At 35.3% G+C, this 18,070-nt stretch overlaps 1 protein-coding gene across 11 annotated transcripts in view; it reads right to left on the bottom strand.

Annotated features, from left to right (window-relative positions):
- SLIT2 (slit guidance ligand 2) overlaps positions 1 to 18,070 on the bottom strand; it is a 265,788-nt gene that overhangs the window by 92,457 nt on the left and 155,261 nt on the right. For 7 of the 11 annotated variants that reach the window (XM_027642801.1, XM_027642793.1, XM_027642803.1 and 4 more), the window contains exons 6-10: positions 11,300 to 11,371; positions 7,335 to 7,406; positions 4,421 to 4,584; positions 3,874 to 3,885; positions 1,897 to 2,035 (exon numbers count right to left, since the gene is read on the bottom strand). In XM_027642801.1, the coding sequence (XP_027498602.1) occupies positions 1,897 to 2,035; positions 3,874 to 3,885; positions 4,421 to 4,584; positions 7,335 to 7,406; positions 11,300 to 11,371 (459 nt within the window). The remainder of the gene's footprint in view (positions 1 to 1,896; positions 2,036 to 3,873; positions 3,886 to 4,420; positions 4,585 to 7,334; positions 7,407 to 11,299; positions 11,372 to 18,070) is intronic. The other 4 variants (XM_027642798.1, XM_027642794.1, XM_027642797.1 and 1 more) reach the window with 1 other exon arrangement.

Genomic DNA, 18,070 nt, shown 5'->3' with positions numbered 1-18,070 from the left:
ATTTTCTTCTTCTTCTCTATGCACACAGATGCACATAAACAAGTAAAAACGCCAGTATACAACTCATTAAATAGTGAGAACAGTCTTGTACAGTCTTCCTGGGCATTGTGCATGTATTTTATGAAAGAGTCACTTTATTTGCAAGCAGAGGAATTTTTCTGAGAGGGGTAAAAGGCAAAAGAAGTGTTTGTATTATACAGAATTGGGTCGGGCAGGGTCAGCCAGGTCAGTCTTAACAGCAGTAATAATGAACTGACAGATGTGATGATTATTCACATCCTTAGAGGAAAACCACAGTAGTTCCAAACCCTGTTAAGTTCAAAAACACAGGTCAGATATCAACAAGTCAATTAAAATCTCATTGTGGAGATCTGTTTTTAAACTTTCAAGAAAATCAGAGATCTATTTACAACAGTATGTATGTTCAGGAGATGTCTTCCCTTTCACTTCAGGCATCTGTTCCCCTCACCTCCCTTATCTGAAATTCTTAACATCACCTTATATCATCAATGTGCTCACAAGCTTTTTATTCTGAAAACTTTACCAGGTTGTTGTCACAGCTAATTTCCTACTATTTCCGTAAAGGGAACTCCCAGCTTCCCTTCCAAAACACTGTTCCACCATCCCCAGAAGAGAAAGATGCTCTGGTTCCCACCTGTCTTGTCAGCAAGCACACTCCTTGCTTTTGTTGCTTCCCTGCACAGAAGACAACGCAGCAGTAACTTTCCTTCTGGGCCCACACAACCTCTCAGTCACATTGCTTTGGAAGACAGAAGGCCCTATGACATCTGTGTTATGACTCTTCTCTACAGTCAGGACATGATTGTAATTTTGTACATGTTTCTGTTGTATATGACATGTCAGGCAACCCTATCAGCGTGCAGGCTCTTCTATCCACAGGCAGGTGGTATTAACACAAAGACTATACCTTATTTTTGCTTTCTTATGCTTCTCTAATGGGAAGTCTGATGAATAAAGTGACTGAAGGTACTTGTCACAGTTTAAATCCACACAGCTGTTCGCTCACTCCCCCCAAAATGGGATGGGAGAGAGAATCAGAAGGGTAAAAATAAGAAAACTTCTGGGTTGAAATAAAGACAGTTTAACAGGTAAAACAAAAGCTGCATGCAAAAGCAAAGCAAGGAATTCATTCACCACTTCCCATGGGCAGGCAGGTGTTCAGCCAGCTCCAGGAGAGCAGTATACGCCATCATACTTTTAACAGTGACTTGGGAAGACAAACACCATCACTCTGAACATCTCTTCCTTCTTGCTTCCTCCCCTAGCTGTATGTGCTGAGTGTAATGCCACAATGGTATAGAATATCCTTTGGATTAGTTGGGGGTAGCTGTCCTGGCTGTGTCCCCTCACAACTCATTGTGTGCCCCAGCCTACTTGCTGGTAGGTTGGGGTGAGGAGCAGAAAAGGCCTTGACTTTGTGTAAGCACCACTCAGCAGTAACGAAAACATCTCTGAATTATCAACACTGTCTTCAGCACAAATCCAAAACGTAGCAACATACCAGCTACTGTGAAAAAAACTCTACCCCAGCCAAAACCAGCACAGAAAGCAATCCTAAAAGCAATGGAGTTTATAATCTGCAGTGAAAAGCCACTCACTTGTAGAAAAGCAAGAATTCCCAAACTCATTTAAAGTGAACTCAGAATGCAGTTTTAACTATGAATTGTGAGCAGTACATACAAAACTAACTCAGTAGATAACATAAAGATCTTAAATGTTTTCAGAAACCTACATATTCCTTTTATATCTTAAGTTGAACGCGTACACAAAAATTCCTACCCTATATAATGCATGAATTTATACAAATAACAAAAATGAATATATAGGAAAAAACTTTTTTCTGCAAGTTCATAGAAAAAAAGGCAGATTACACACATTTCAGTAATGGTTTCTGGAAGGTTTGTTGGGATCTCAGTAAGGCCTTTCCCACGACAGTCCACAATGTTGTTACTACAGGTGCATGCAGTAGGGCAGTGCAAGACACTGCAGGATGGAGCCATAAAGGACTGGTGACCTGCAAAGGAAAACATTTTACATTTACTTGAAAAATCTAAGGTAGAACTTCTAAAATATACATTATAGCCTATCAATACTTTCAAACTGCATTAATTTAAATACACAGTTAATTGTAACATTCAATACTGAGAGATGAAAGACAAATGCTCAACTACTGTGCTAGCATTACATAATTTTTCAACTGCTTTAGCAACACCCATTCAAAATCGTTTCATCAAATAAGACTGTGATCCATATTTCAGGTATATTTTATTTATTGAATGCTATTAAAACCTAATTACTGATTTGTTTAGTTTTCAGAACTTTGTGTAGTATTAAAAATGCATGTCAAGAGAAATGGATGAACTATGCTACAAGAACTGAAGGTGACCTGTCGTTACAGTTCTGTTCCGCAACTATGTATTTGAATATGGTCCTTCAGTTCTATATTTTGGAGTTGTGACATTTTTATTTTGTCTCACACAATAATACATAACAGCTTTCACACAGCTGTTATTCTCTCAGTTTTAGCTTAGCAGACTTCTTCCTCCCACAGTTGTACCATTCTAACTCAGGAAGCTAATTTATACAGGAGTTCGTCCTGATTTCTTAGTGCTGTATGTTAAACTCAGCATTTTTAATTGCATTTAAGTATAATCACTTTGTATTTAGGTATGTTTTCTAAAGTAAAAAACTTATTATATTTTCCTGCAAATAGATAGATTGCACATTTTTAAATATATTATCATTCTTCTATTGATTTAATGATACGGAAGAGCTGTTTTGTAATGATAGAAAAAGACACAAAAGAATGAGAAAGGTATGATGCCCTCCTTTTCTTTCTTTTTTCATTAAGTTAAAAAAAAGCTAGGGATTGTTTTGAAATTCTCATGAAAAAAAGAAAATACTAACTTCTTGACTATGAAACCACAATTTAATTTAAGATCACTCTCACAATACTTAATGTCATATATTAATATAGGAAGGGTACACTGATAACGTAAGTTGCAGCTCAGTGCTTTCCCACTTGCAACTTTTTATAATAACTGCCCAAGTTTTAAATTGCTGAGAAGATTAGTCTTTTAAGGCCAGGTTGGATGGGACTTTGAGCAATCTAATTTGGTGGAAGGTGTCCCTGCTCATGGAAGGGGAGCTGAAAATAGATGATCTTCAGGTCCCTTCCAAGCCAAATTATTCTATGATTCTATGAGATGGAATTTTACAATATAATAATTTGATTTCACATTTATGTACGTGTTGTTACAAAAGTACAAACAGCTGCCAAAACTGACAACACACTACTTGTTTTCTACTTACAGGGAGGAAATGTTTCATTTAGCTTTATTAAATAAAAATACTGTGATCAAGGCAGAAAACATGGTTATCCCCCTTCCTAATAATAATTATAATGACCAAGTTATGACACCATTCATGACACTCAGGCTCTGCAGCCATAACATTTACAAATAAGATATACAAAATTATCTCATTAGGAGGCTTTTTAAATGTACATAAAGGCAGAACTAGTGGCAAGAATACTGCTAGCATTTGCCATGTGAAGATGGCAGTGCCTTACACTTTGATGTCAGAGACTGTTTAAAAAGGACAGAACACTGTGCTCTCCACAAACTTTTAAAAGCATGGATCTGTGCAAATTTTGGCATATTTGGCAATAGGCTTCTGGGGCTTTGCAGAAAATCAGCCAGTAGAAGAAACTCTGATGAATCATTGAAAAGACAGATAGCAATATTGCAGCGGGTTTTTAATGTTCTTGAGGAAACTTGAAACAGTAGACAAAGTTTACAGAAGATTTTCAGTCTGAGTCTAAAAATATTTAAATAAGAAAGAGAAACTTGCCTTCTTCCTCATCTGGAAGATATGAATAAAGGAAAAAAATTGAATAGAGAAAATGTGATTAGTAATGAACTGTTAGTCATTTCATTATTTCATACCAAAAAATAACCTGATGCATTAAAGCATACCAATAAAATTCAAAAAGCTACTTAGGGATTCAAAATATTATTTAAATGGCAGAAAACAACAACAAGAAAAAGCATCAATCTGTAAAGTTTTTAAAAAATAATAATAATAATTCTTTCTTAGTAAAGGTTTTATGTTCTCAATAAGTGCAGCTTTTATTTAATTTCCTGCATCTGTCCCCCATAATTATACCTTTAGAAGGCTATACAATCTGTGTGAATGCAGCATTTACACAAAGTTTTTAAGGACAGAAGCACCCCCACACAAGATACAAATACTCATAAAAATTACTAGGTTTTTTTTTTTAATAAACATTAATCCTTGGATTACGCAAAAGCTAACAAAAGTCAACATGCAGCAACCACTGAGCAGTTGGCAGGTGTGTTTCAAAACAGGACTGGATGAGCAAATCTGTTTCCCTTACCGCTGCAGACAAACTCCCGTTTTTGGACCTCGGCCACGTTGTGTCCCCGCAGGTGGGACGGTCCCATGCACTGGGTGTAGAGCCCAACCCGCGGCCGCTGCCGCAGCCAGTCAGACAGCCAGGCCAGGTGGCAGTCACAGTACAGGTTGTTGGAGTGAAGACGACTGCATGGAAAGAGACATGCCAATACCTTTAAATTAGGAAGAACAAACAGAAAAGCAGCCAATCTGCCCAGCCCTCCCTCCAGCAAGCAACTATCCCAATTTATTAATACAAATGTTAATGAGGAATCGATTTTTTACATCTTTCATTGAAAGTCTAGGAGTTACAAGATAATAAAGAAACTATACAAGCAGAAAAATTTACAAGCAGGAAAATTACTTTTTGGTTGTGGCCTAATTAATTGGAAGAAAAAAGAACACTTCCTAATAAATTAACTTATCTGTAGTTGCCTGTCTCTTGTCTAAAAGAAAGAAGTAAATACACAAGAGCTTGAAAGCTGCTGTGGGACTCTTTAGCCCAGACCTGTACAAATAGTGAATAAGACAAAAATGTCTCAAGAAAATTGCCCTGTGGTGATAATACACTGTCAGAAATAAGAGTTAATAAAAGATTTGGTTTCCAATTAGATATATCTGTAAGTCAGGCCATTATTAGTCTCTATAGAAACAGCCTGAAAGATCCCTGTAACAGGTCATACTCATTTTCTGCTGAACAAGATAGAGTAATAACTCAATATAAAGCACCTTCTTTCACATCTCTTCTCTGATTTCCTCTCTTTTTGTTTAACCACAGAAAGTGGTATTAGCTGCTTTTGGCTACTAGGGACCCATGTTCTAAGCAATCCCTGAAATAAAAAGACCAAACGAAAGCAAGTGATGGAATTAAGGAGGTTGTCTCTCTGTTGCAGCGGTCTGACACAAGACCATGGCTCCTTGCCAAGTGTCAGAAAGCACTTTGCCATTGATAAAATATCAGACAAATGTATTCACTAAATTAGGTAAATTACTCTTCCCTAGCTCTTACATTTTCTCAAACTACAGAAAAGGATGCCCACAGCTATAAATCAAGTCGTTACTCAGAATCATCCATAACAAGGTAATGCCTTTTTGGTCCTTTTTAGCTGATGTGTTCAATCCTAACTAAATAACTGGAAAGGAAGTGCAAGAAATTCAGAAAAGGGTTTAATTAATCCATTGTAAAATAAATCTTCAAAGCAACCCGAAATGCGTAACCAACATGAACAAAAATATTAACAATCCCCCCCCCCCAAATGAACAGAAATTAAAGGCAATATATTTTCCTGTACTAATCTTGGGTTGGTGCTTTGCAAATACAGCTCACGATACAGCACAGTCATTCAGTACAATCTGTGGTCAGCTGTAGGCAAGAACATTATTGCAAATCAGAACTAATGCCACTGAAATCAATACAGTTATACAAGTATATTCTGACTGCAAATGGGATGTCACAGCGATAATCTGTGTCTAGTTAAATTTGTTTCTAAAATATATTTTCAGAAGATGAAATATCCCAACCAAAGAAAATATAAATATTGCTAATTTGATTCACTGCATTTTGTGGTTCAGAAATATCGTATTTTATACCAAGACAATACTTCAAATTGTATTTGAAGGTTTGAAAGAAGTACAGACATGATTTTTTTCAAGACTCAGACCTGAAAGAATGAAATTCTATTATCAAAATCTCGCTGAGGTCGCCAAAAGCCCATGGTCAGCACTATTTAAGTGTTTTTGTGTTTGTCCAAGCAAGAATAGTTACAATTCTGTTATGAAATCCACAGAGCTACTCACCTGTATGAAGTTTCTTCAGTTACAAATAGTATGTTAACTCAGGTGAATATCCCTACTGATTTCAGAACAGTTGTGCAACCCAACATGTGTAAAAGAACCCGGAGAGACCTTTTGTAAAAGTAGTTCTTTAACTACTATCAGTAGTTCTTGACTTCTGATAGAAGCATCCTTCTCATTTTTAACTCCCGTTTCACTGGAAAATCTGTCTGAAAGTGAGTCTCAGGACTAAACCTTGATATGTTCTGGTTTTGCCACTCAACACAACATACATTTATTCATAGTCAGGATAAACATACCAAAAAATAATTGCAGCTCCTGTCACCTGCATACACACTCTTTTCACCGTGCTTTGTTTTAGAAGACTAAAGTGTTCCCCTTTGAAAGTCATAACCTCTAAAAATGGGGACCTTACTGTAAGTGCTGACACAACTTTAATTATAATAGCACAACCGGATGATGCTATAATTTTATGTTACAAAGAATGTCGGTGAGCCAGTTTAGTTTAATTAGGTCTGCTAGCAGTACAGTAATAAAAGCATAAAGATTTCCCATTTATCACATCTGACAGTCAATCAAAGATTCTCCCATGTTCCTAAATGAAATGTGACCCATTCAATAGCTCAAAGTAAAACAAATTCTTGACTTTCAAAAAACATCAATTTATTTTTCTGTATAACTGTAACATGTAAAGGAGAATTCCCCCTGCCTTCATGTTTTTTTGGTTAGAAGGTGAAGCTTTTCTGTAACTGAATACAGCACTATGGAAAGTGATTCCCACCCATTTGGGAAGAGGTCAAAAACCCATTTTCGTAGATTTATTCATCTCACATTTTAAAAGAGTTGATGGAAAAGGATGCAACCACTCCTTTATCTCCTGAGTCCCAAGTATAGCTTGTTAGGTTTTCTTCTCAGAATCAGCTTCCATAGACACACATAGAGACTTCACACTCATCAACCTCATGCTACATCAATACTTTTCAATTGAGTTCATGCTTGCTTTGCCCATATACGTATTTTTAGACACCTGACAAAACTTGGCAGAGGTAAAAATATATACCGGAATGATAAAAATAGCAGCCAGTTTCAGCAGGACTACTCACAATGTTCTGAGTTTGGGCATATGGTTGAAACTTGCCACAGACAGCCGAGTGATGTTGTTATTGTTGAGAGTGCTGCAAAGTCAAGAGGAATCATGTTAACATATTACAGTTATGTCACATTTACTACACTTTTAAAAAAGGCATAACTAATGAAATTCATGGTGCCCTGGTTTTAGGGATGGACATCAGGAAAAAAAAACCCCACACGTTTAGCTATATTTTTCCTGCCTGTTGATTTCCTAGTAAAATATTACGGTTTTACCATTAATAATCCTAAGTAATTTGAGGTCCCAGTAGCCTATGATTCTCTGAAAAGGAAATTCCACCAATGTTGAGAACATCTATGGCATTAAAGCTAAGCTTGACATCCTGATGTAAAAAAGAGAGTCTTTAGAGAAAATGTCTTGGTTCTAAGACTCCGATTTCTCTTTCTAGTTTCTGAGAGTCCATTTTTTGACAGATGATACAAGATCTGAAGGTTTTTCCCCAAGAATTGTAGGAAAATATTGCATCTGAGCTGCAGTTAGGTTTTATATGGAATGAGTTGCTATAGATGAGCCAGAGGTACCTGAACAATAGGGGAGTTTCTGCTATATGATGGAAGGAGTCAGGAATACTATAATACTTTAACAATCTAGTAATTTAAATTTAGGACAAGGTGTTGAGAACTTGAGATAGGAAGTAGAAATAAGTCTTAGCCCATTGTTGGCTAGCTCAGGTCCATCATACTTGGTATGTGTAGTTTGTAAAGATTTGGAAACTTTATGAATGAATTTGCAGTAAAATATTGTCTTTAGGCTGCAAATAAAATGCAAACAAGCTTAACTCCAGAACAAGGAAGCAACGGATAGAATTTACAGTTTTGACTTAGAGATTACTCATTTGAGTAGAATCTATATAACCATAACAGTAATAAATAATAATTTCCACTGAAAAAAGGTTATTTTTTCTTTTGAAACAGAAAGTATTTTTCTTCTTCCTTTTGTTTTTTAAATCACAAAGTGTAATTTGTGCTTATTTTGAATAAATTCTGAAGTAATCTCTGATCTTGAAACACAGAAAGGTAAATTCATAGCACCCTGAACAGGATCAGGCTATATACCACCACATTAACCAAGCAATTAATTACTGGTGCAATGTGCTGCATTTTACCTTTGTGTGCTTACTCATTCCATGTCCTAAATCTTTTCTTTGCTGAGCATAAGGGATCTCCCCTGTGTGTTCTTGGGGCTACAGAAACAGAGAGGAGAAAAATGGAAAAAAAAAGAAAAAAAAAAAAAAGAAGGATTTTGCCCTTTTTCAAAACATAACAAAGATGAAACAACAAAAAATGGCTGAGTGGGTACCTCCACAAAAGGTGTCTTAATGAATTAATGACAGTCAGTAAATCTTGGTAGAATTTTCTTTCACTGTCCACATGGTAAATGACTGCATAATTTCCTGTAAGAATTTAAAATCCTGTCTTTTCAATGAAGGGAAATCAGTCCATATTTCCACAGCAATTAAGAGAAGGCATATCTGGAAATGTTTTAATTTTCAATTTGAACTGTTTGATGTTTGCCTTGGCATTTTGTGTATTTGAGCTATTAGTTTATTTTTGCAAGGGTAAGAAAAATTAGACATAGGAGTAGATGTGAGGGATACATAAGGAATTAAAAAACTTTTATGGCTGTTTCTATTTAATGATAAAAATGTTTGATTTCATTACAGAGATTACAGTAACCAAAAAAAAGTTGGCTCAATACTTTTACCTGTTTTACAGGCTACTTATAGCAAAGATTGTGGTGACTTTTTTTCCATTTCTTAGACTTTAATTTTTTTTAACATGACACCACTATATATCTTCCTCATAATCTTTTTCCGAAATACAGCAGATTTTCCATTAAAAAAAAAAAGACAAAGGAAAACTGAAACTTCACAGAAATTCACAGAGATTACACTTCTAATTGCTTTTGTCTTTCAGGTTATTTCGCATCTTTAACACTAACTGCCTCCAAAGTTCTACAATTATTTAACCAATATATAAAACCTGTTACTTTGGTAAGTATTTCAAACTGTCACTAAACAGGATTAAAACCTATTTAAAAGCTTTACCTCATACTTGAAGTTTGAAGTAATATATATGTTCTGTGTTTAGATAGAATAATTAACTCCAAATGAAAACAACATGCATAGTCCTATTTGCTACTCAGTGCATATACAGAATGGTCTGATCTACACATCTTTCATTCTTTAAGCCATATTGTAAAAGAAGCTGAATTAGACACAAAATCTTTGGTACTGTTAGAAATATCTAGCTCAACTTTTTTAAAAAACTCTGAATCTTTACATCATTTCTTCTCACATACTATAACTTAAGATAGTGAAAATTGAGTTGTATATTTGAACAATGGTTACATACTATGTATATTCATTCACAAAAGTCTAAATACCTACTTTCCTGCAGATTATTATTTTAGAGCTTTTTTCCTCTTTTGCACTCATTGAAATCAATTAAAAAATTTAACCACTAACCTCAACTAGCAAGGATGACCTTTTTAGAATACTAAAATGGCAAGCATTAAAAAATGCAGAAAACATTTGATTTTTTTTTAAAATAAACATTTAACAATTGCATTTGTAAAGAAAGGCTTGTATTAAAAAAAACCACCATAATAAGCAGATTAAGCCATCACTGGAAAAATTATTCTGTCACATACATGTGTTCCAAAGACAAAAATCTCAGAGAATATCGGGTTTACTGACAGACAACCAACAATTCATCATCTTAACAATTAGATGCAGTATTGAACCTACAGTACGTTTTACATGGCTTTATACCAGACAGTTAACAATAGGCTTGTTATTCTATGATTGCAAAGAAAAAAAATAATTCAATTTAGCTGCCAGTTTCATTCACTCGTAAGTAAGACCAACTAGTGTTTAACAACAAAAAACTTTAGCACCAGCTGCTTACATACTCTTTAGTTTCTTGGACATGCAGACACTATCTACTGCCAGAGAAGCTTCTTTACTTCAGAAAAATTTTTACAAAAAGTAAAACCCCAGACACAACAAAACCTGCTCCCTCATCCTCCTCCAGTTGTGATTAACTGAGTGATTCAAATAAACATGAAGTAACTCACTGATACACAAATTCTTTTACTTTTCTTAACATAGAAAATCCAGAAAAAATATGTAATTTTGACTGACAAAGCAAATATTTCAGGAATGTGTCCTGTGCCTCAGATTCTCAGGGAACACAGGCACTTTGCTCATTACAGTGATATTCTCAGATGAGGGGTCACTGATGATAATTTTGTTACCTTTAACTTCACTGATAGCCACTTTGAGACAGTGAGAAAAAGTATAGAAAGGAGTATAGTAAAAATAATCTGTGACACACAAATAAGATAATTTTGCTAAACATACATATGTATTTATGCACATAAAACTTAAAATGTTTTAAAAAAGAACTATTAACACACACGTTAAATATCTTGACATAGAGTAGTAGTGCTTGATAGAAAATGCCTCTTCGAAAACATTCATATTATCGAATATACATAGCATATTGTTCTTTAAAGAGAGTCTGAAAGATCAGATTGATGTCAGAATATAAAACAAAAGCAATCCTGAAAATGTTCATCACATCAACAGTGATGGATAATTTACAAAATTAATTGAGTTCATTAATACTGCTGCCTTCCCCCCCTTTTGTGATGAAATATATTATTTTCTTATAGTATCTGCCAATAGCTTTTTTTTTTAATAATTATGTTTAATGGCTGTCTTGCAGCGTAAAGGCGTATCTCTCCCTCTCCACATCTTTTTACCATTTTATAGCACATCACAGTGGATTATTTTAAGACATCTTTTCACCAGACCATCCTGACACCAGGCTGCAGCTCGCAGATAAGCTTCTACATTAGTACTCCCCAGGCACTGAGCTCTTGCTACAAGTAAGAGATACAAGGAATACTTACAGCACTTCCAGGTCACGCAGAGCCCTAAATGCCCCATCTTCAATACAGCTGATCTGGTTGTAATCCAGTTGCCTGTTAAACAGATTAGGAAGGCATTTGTAAGGGAGAGGAGCGCTGGCAAGGCGAGGTGCAAGGGAAGCCTCCCGAAGGGCCGGCAGAGCAAGGCCATGCGAACAGAAAGGCTCTGGCCATCCCTCCCGTCCGCTCGAGGCTGTCGCACAGCGCGCTGGCCTGCACGCTGCCACAGAAATCCCTTTTTGTTCTCAACTGTCTGCGCAAAACAGCAGCGCTGGGAAAGCTCCAGTAAATAATAACTGCACCTTATATTAAATGCCAAAGGAATGCAATTTCATTACATCAAGAAAAGCTATCCATTAAAAGCTCTCAGCGTCATCTTGCTGAAACAATTTCATTAAGGTAAAGGACGGTAAATCACTTAATGTCACACGCATCCCCTCGGTGACCTAACAGAATCCATTTATCAGAGCAGCCCAGCTGCATGTTAATTCCTTCTGCCATGGTAGAAACCAGGGAGAGACACTACTTTTAGGGGTCTCCCTGTATGCATGCATGCAAGACCGGGTGTGAGGTGTTTACCCCCGGGTGTGTGTGGGGATTTAGAATAATAACCTCCTAGAATATGTCTGTATGTAGAAATAACAGTGTCTGAGGCATTTACAGACTTGTTTACTTATCTCCTTTAATTCTGCTCCAACTGAAAGTAGTGTGTCTGCTGTAACCTTCGACATATGGTTTTCTACATACTCTGTGCTCTCTGTAATTATATGCAGATAGTATGTTGTAATGGAGTATTCGAAATCCAGACATAAAACTCAGCAACACACCCCATACATTATTAATTGTTAAGTATTAAGTTATGAAAAATTTAGATTCGTTTCTCTGAAGAATATTATTACCTTTCCAATTCAAAACATTTATACAGCACATACAGCTCAATTAAAAATGTCTGCTTAAATTAACAACCATGCAACTACAAAATCACACTTTCTCTACTGATAAAAGCTTTTCCTATATATACTGCAATGTCTTATGCATTTCAGGGTATGATTTGCAAAGCAAAGATGATAAAACCTCACTTTAAACAACTTCTTCAAGCTGGTAGCTTGTCAGTGTCAAATAATATATATGAGTAAATGTGTGTGAACAATACCAAGAAAATGAACAAAATACAAATGAACTCTGCCCTTCTGTCTTCAATTATATATTAGCTAGCAGGGCTAATGACGCTTTTACTAAAGCATTTTCTGTGATTCTTCTGAATCTATGATAACATTTTACTTTGTTAATAAATCATCACACCCACTGCTGAATGTAATGTACCAACTTCTATAAAGTTCTAGTTTCATCAATACTTTTCATCTGAATTACTACTACATAGGACTAAAATATTGTCATAACTGTAACAGTGCCTCTATGTCTGTGTACTGAAAGGTAAATGCAAACTATTAGTTCCTGAATATGATCTTTAATCATTGTGGTGCAATGTTACAGCACCAGAGCTGCAGTGTCGGAATATTTAAGCCTTCAATATTTACTAATGAATTTCATTTAACAATTAAGCTAATAGCCTTTTTATTTTAAAGAGGTAAAATATACACAGAGTACAATTCTATAACCCCTTGAACAATTTATCAAAGCTATTTAAATTAGTACAATGGCATGAAATGTTACCCTTGACACAATACAAAAGAGAAATTGTTTCCAGACAAATTGGAAAAATCTTTTAATGCCATCAAATTTGCCTAATGCAGTCTGCAGGTTAATCTGTAAAAGGGTGAGCTGTATGTTTGCCCATATCTTATTATCCTTAGCTGTCAATGTATAAATCAGTGCTGACACAGCTTCTTCTAAATCATCCACATTATACACAAAGGAAAATCTTTTAACAGCGGAGAAAGCACTTGAGCAAATCTTGCCCTACACAAACTAAAAGGCAGATTTCTTCCACTAGACTGGTAGTACTTGTGGTGCACCTGAAAACTTTTGGACTTCTTCCTTTAATGAGTCACCATGATCACTATCTTAGTGAAGGGTGAGTTGCTTCCATTTAAACCTTCTTACCAGAAAGATTACTGTGTTTGTTCTGAACTAATGAGTTGGTTTTTGCTTGCGGAAGGGAATTTTGGAGATGGCAGAGGAGAAACATTTCTTAGTTTTAAAAATTACTGTCTTTGAAAGCTACTACTCTCTTTATGCCATCAGTTACAACCATGATATAAAATGATTAGACACAGAGCATGAAGAACAATTGGTATGAGATTTTTTTTTTTTTTTAGTTATGAAAGGGACATGACTTTGAAGACTGTGTGCCTGGCTTGAACAGCAATTTAGGGTAGAAGTAAAATTTAAGGTAAGAATATCCACTGCATATATGACCCAGACAGAAAGTTAGACAATATTTCACAACCAGCATAAGAATAACTTATAATGTCCCTCTAGCAGATATACTGAAGCAGTCTGATTTTTTTTTTATAAAACTGGTTCCTGATAACAAGTTATGTGAGTGGTATGACTTAACACATAAGCAAGAATACTAGAACAAAAAGGTACATACTTCTTTAAGTTATGTTTTATAATTTAAGCATAATGACTTTCAAAACCACACCTAAAAATCTATAATACCATCACTAAGTTATTGAGTATACTAATAACCTTAATACCATTTTAGAAAGCCTTTTTTTCCCCCCAAGAGCTGCTTTTCTTCTTTTCAAATCACTCGAACAGTCTAAGAACAGAAGTTGATCTGACATGGACCAGCAGCTCCAGCCCATTCTCATTCTTCCCCTCTCTCTAGTCTTCCTTCATCATCTTCCTGTCGGCCCTGTCTCCATTCTGTATCTTTTCTATGTGGGATCTCTCCATAGTTTTGTAAAGGTGTTGTTCCTTTCTGCCTCCAACCTTCACAAGGCATCTTCAGCACTGCCATTCCCATGAAGCTCATAAAACACAAAACAACTGTCTCGCTCAAAATCTTTCTGTCATTGCAAAGAATTAATTGGATTTTGCACCCATATCTGCAGCATTACCTGGGTATTTAATATACTCACTAATATACTCACTAATTAATATACTCACTAATCTACTGCTACTTAAAAGGTCTATGTGAGATCAGCAATAAGAACTAGTAAGAACTAAATAAAAAGCATTCAACTAAGCTTAAAAATGCTTTTCATTTATTGCTCTTGCTGATACATCTTGCACTGTAGAAACATATTGCTAACTTATATTTTCTTCCCTTTTAGCATATGTTGTCTACCAGACAATGATAAATAAATATCTTGAAATAAACTTTGTTATCCCATAAGAATCACATTTAATGACTAAGAGAAGATGTTGCATACATTTAAAAACTACTACTCTCATACAGAAAAAAACTGTCATCTGATTCTTGACAGAGAAAACCTTCTTTACTCATTCCTAGAGACTGTTGAAAATTGGGACAATTTCAAACAATCTCTCTGCTTTACTCTCCTGTTTTTCATAGCTTGAGGACACTTTGTAGTCCCGTGCTAGAGAGGTACTCCTCAGCTTTACCTTCTTCTCCTTTGTTCAGAAATTATAATGTTCTCCCTGTGTATCAACTTAATGATAAACTCTGTTTAAGAAGTCAACAGAAAAAGTGAGAAGCCTTTCTAGATCCCTGCAATAGCTTTATCCCTAGAAAATATTTAGAAAAAGTTTTAGCATATTGTATGCTGGATTTCACAACAGTAAAGTCTTTCCTTGACTGCACAATATTTATCACTGCAATGCAATTTTTGGAAACAGTCACTCTTTTTAATGTCTCCTTGTATTTTTTATAACAGAACCGAGTTGCTTCTTATTTCTTACTTCCCTTCTCCATTTCAAGATGAATCAATAACTTGACAAATTATCTGAAAAAGATGTAACAAAATCATGCAAGAATTTATTCTTTTACCAAACGTCAAATAACTGCTTGTTTCTCATGACTATTACTATTTTTTGTAATTATTCTTTCATTTGGAAGTCAAGGTGTTTTATTTTTCTACTTGCTGTTTATTTTACTAAATTTTCCCTACAAAACAGTTCAGATGAATATTTTTCCTAATATACATAATACAGCAAATGATTAACTTTTTCCTTTTATCTGAAAATAACAAGCAAGACTTGCAATACATCCAGGTAAAGTATACTTACTAAATAAACTAGAAGAAAAGGTACAACTAAATAATTGTTTAACACCCTCAAACCTGTCTAACACTCTACTTAGTTAAACCTAGAAGTATCTTACAGGAGGAAAATAAAATTGAAAAAAGTAAAAATTAAACAGAAGAATGCTATCAAAAGCAGAATGCACACAAAATGAACAATCTATATATTATGTGATGCAAAGATACTATCACATCAGTAAGAAATATTTTTTAATGAAATAATGAAAATAAAACTTTAAAAATAGTATTGAAATAGTATTAATTTAAACAGTCAGAAAGAAATTCCCCCCCTCCAAAGGCCACAGGGTCATCGACCTGTTTGGCAACAAGAGCTTTAGGGGGCACTAAAAAAGTGTACCTATTCTTTTCTTCATGCCTTCAGAGTTATTTTTGATTTTAATAAAAATCTTAAGCACACATAGAGTATATTTCAGTAACATCCTGTGAAAACCCTTCTTGATGTATACCTGAAATGCAGGTGGCTGAACAGACTAGCAGTCCAATTGAGAGTCCCAGTAAGAGCGAGCATGAGAAATACCAAATTCTAAATTTTTAAAGTATGTCTTAGACAAGCAATGCATTTGGTACAGGTAAGTAGACAAAGGTACTTCCAGTCACAGTGGAATTTTGTGCAAGATCTGAGAAGAAATCAGTACCTAGAACATCTTCAGCAGGACTCTCTTTTTCAACTGCTAATAACTGAACATAAAAACAAAGTCCAATCATTCCCAACGACGATTAACACAAAATTCATTTATGTCTTTAGTGGCAATGTCAGTTTTAAAATCTTTCACAATCAGCATAACAGAGGCATCAGGGCAACACTAAGTAGTATCAATCAAGGTTTTGAACAAAGGTTAGTATAATGGAAAGGAGTTCAATTCGATGCTGGTGACTGTCTCTCTCTCCACTAATTCTTCATTTTCCCAGGCAATTTAATCTGTGAAGCCACTACATTGCCCTGCAGCCTTTACCCCTGGTGTGACAGCTACACTTTCCCCCTCCTGCTGGGAAAAAATGGAACCAAACGAACACAAAGAAAAGAGTAGTCAAAAGTAAGGCCTAGAGCGTTACAAGAAAAACAGAGCAGCAGATCCTTGAAGTAGATATGATGAAAATGTTCCTTGCTATTTTTGATATTATTTGAGGTTGCATATATTTAGCATCACAATTCTGCCATGATGTTGGTATATTCCTTTCCGTCCTCTGCCAAGTATTGACTACACAGAGGAAGAAAAAACTGGTATCTTAGAAAATTTTACACACTTGACATGAAAAAGTCATAACGCCAAAATCTATTGTTCTTTCAGAGGTTATTTACATTTGTTGCAACCCAGCTATTTTTCTTCCTACTAACCAGAATCAAAAAATAACCCATCCAAACGAACAATTCGGGTACCTAATGAATTTTCTTACCATCTTAAATATAAACAAAATTCCAGAGGTTGGGAAGATTTTAAACATCTTTCACATCCAGCAAGAGTACTATATCACCAGGGAGGGTTGTGAAACCATAATTAACATGTATATTAAAAAATCTGTGTTTAATTTGCCATTTATATGATAATTTCTATTTATTTTTAAAAAACAGTGGGTGCCACTGTGTTCTCTGAAGAATCAAACTTCTTGGTGACTACTTTTCTCCCTGAAAAAGTAGCAAGTTAGAAGTAACTTTCAGAATTATATTTCCAGAATTTGCAGTCTAATTTCAATCAAGTCCCAGATCAGGAGTTATACTAAAAGTGTATTACTCCTCAAGTCATTCAAGAACAATTTCTTGAACAGAAAAATTGAAACTTTGACACACAGCAGTTTTTTTTTTTATTACATCTGAATGGCCAAAATACTGGATACTGGGTTTCTAGTCTGGGGAATGGCTACAAAATAAGCCATTTTTTGTCACTTTTGCTGAAGAACATAATTATTTACAAACAATTAGGCTGCATTGGTGAGCATGAAGAGGACACTCTTTTTGGCCTTTGGGAGATGACATCTAAGTTTGTGAGATGGCAACTGGTATTAGCCTCCCCCGCAGAAGACTGAGACTGAATTCAAACAGGGCCACCAACGTGAGAGGTTTGAAGCAGGTGACATCTGGGGATAGTCTGCAAGAACTGCATTTGTTGGGCCCTAAGAGAGACAGCAAAGAGGGGATCTTATTGCTGCCTACAACTACATCAAGTGAGAGTACAGATGAAGCCAGATTATTCTCAGTTATGAGATGCATAAGAAGTTGGAAAATAGGTAATTTCAATTAGATGTAAAGTAGATTTGTGAGGTCTGAAGGTTTCTCAGGGGTTTTCTTATTCTTTTTACCATGAAGATGTGGCAGGTTGCTTGGGTTGCCAATTCTCATAATGTTTTATCTATTATGCTTTTATCTTCTACAGAATCTATACTGCGAGTGTTATTAAGATGTCCAGAAAGAAAATATCACGGAAGCATTTTATGGAAACTAGACAGCTTCTTCTGAGAAACACCAAGAGGACTCTAGAGTTTACATACTAGCAGGAGATCATAGTGGTATCATCAAACTTAAAAGAAGCAATTTCCTTCAGATCATCTGAGTTAACACCTT

This window comes from Corapipo altera, unplaced genomic scaffold, assembly GCF_003945725.1.
Source record: "Corapipo altera isolate COAL_440 unplaced genomic scaffold, ASM394572v1 22, whole genome shotgun sequence".
Classification (NCBI taxonomy): Eukaryota; Metazoa; Chordata; class Aves; order Passeriformes; family Pipridae; genus Corapipo; species Corapipo altera.
The sequence above is the reverse complement of the archived record's forward strand: the minus strand, read 5'-3'. Positions and strand labels throughout refer to the sequence as shown.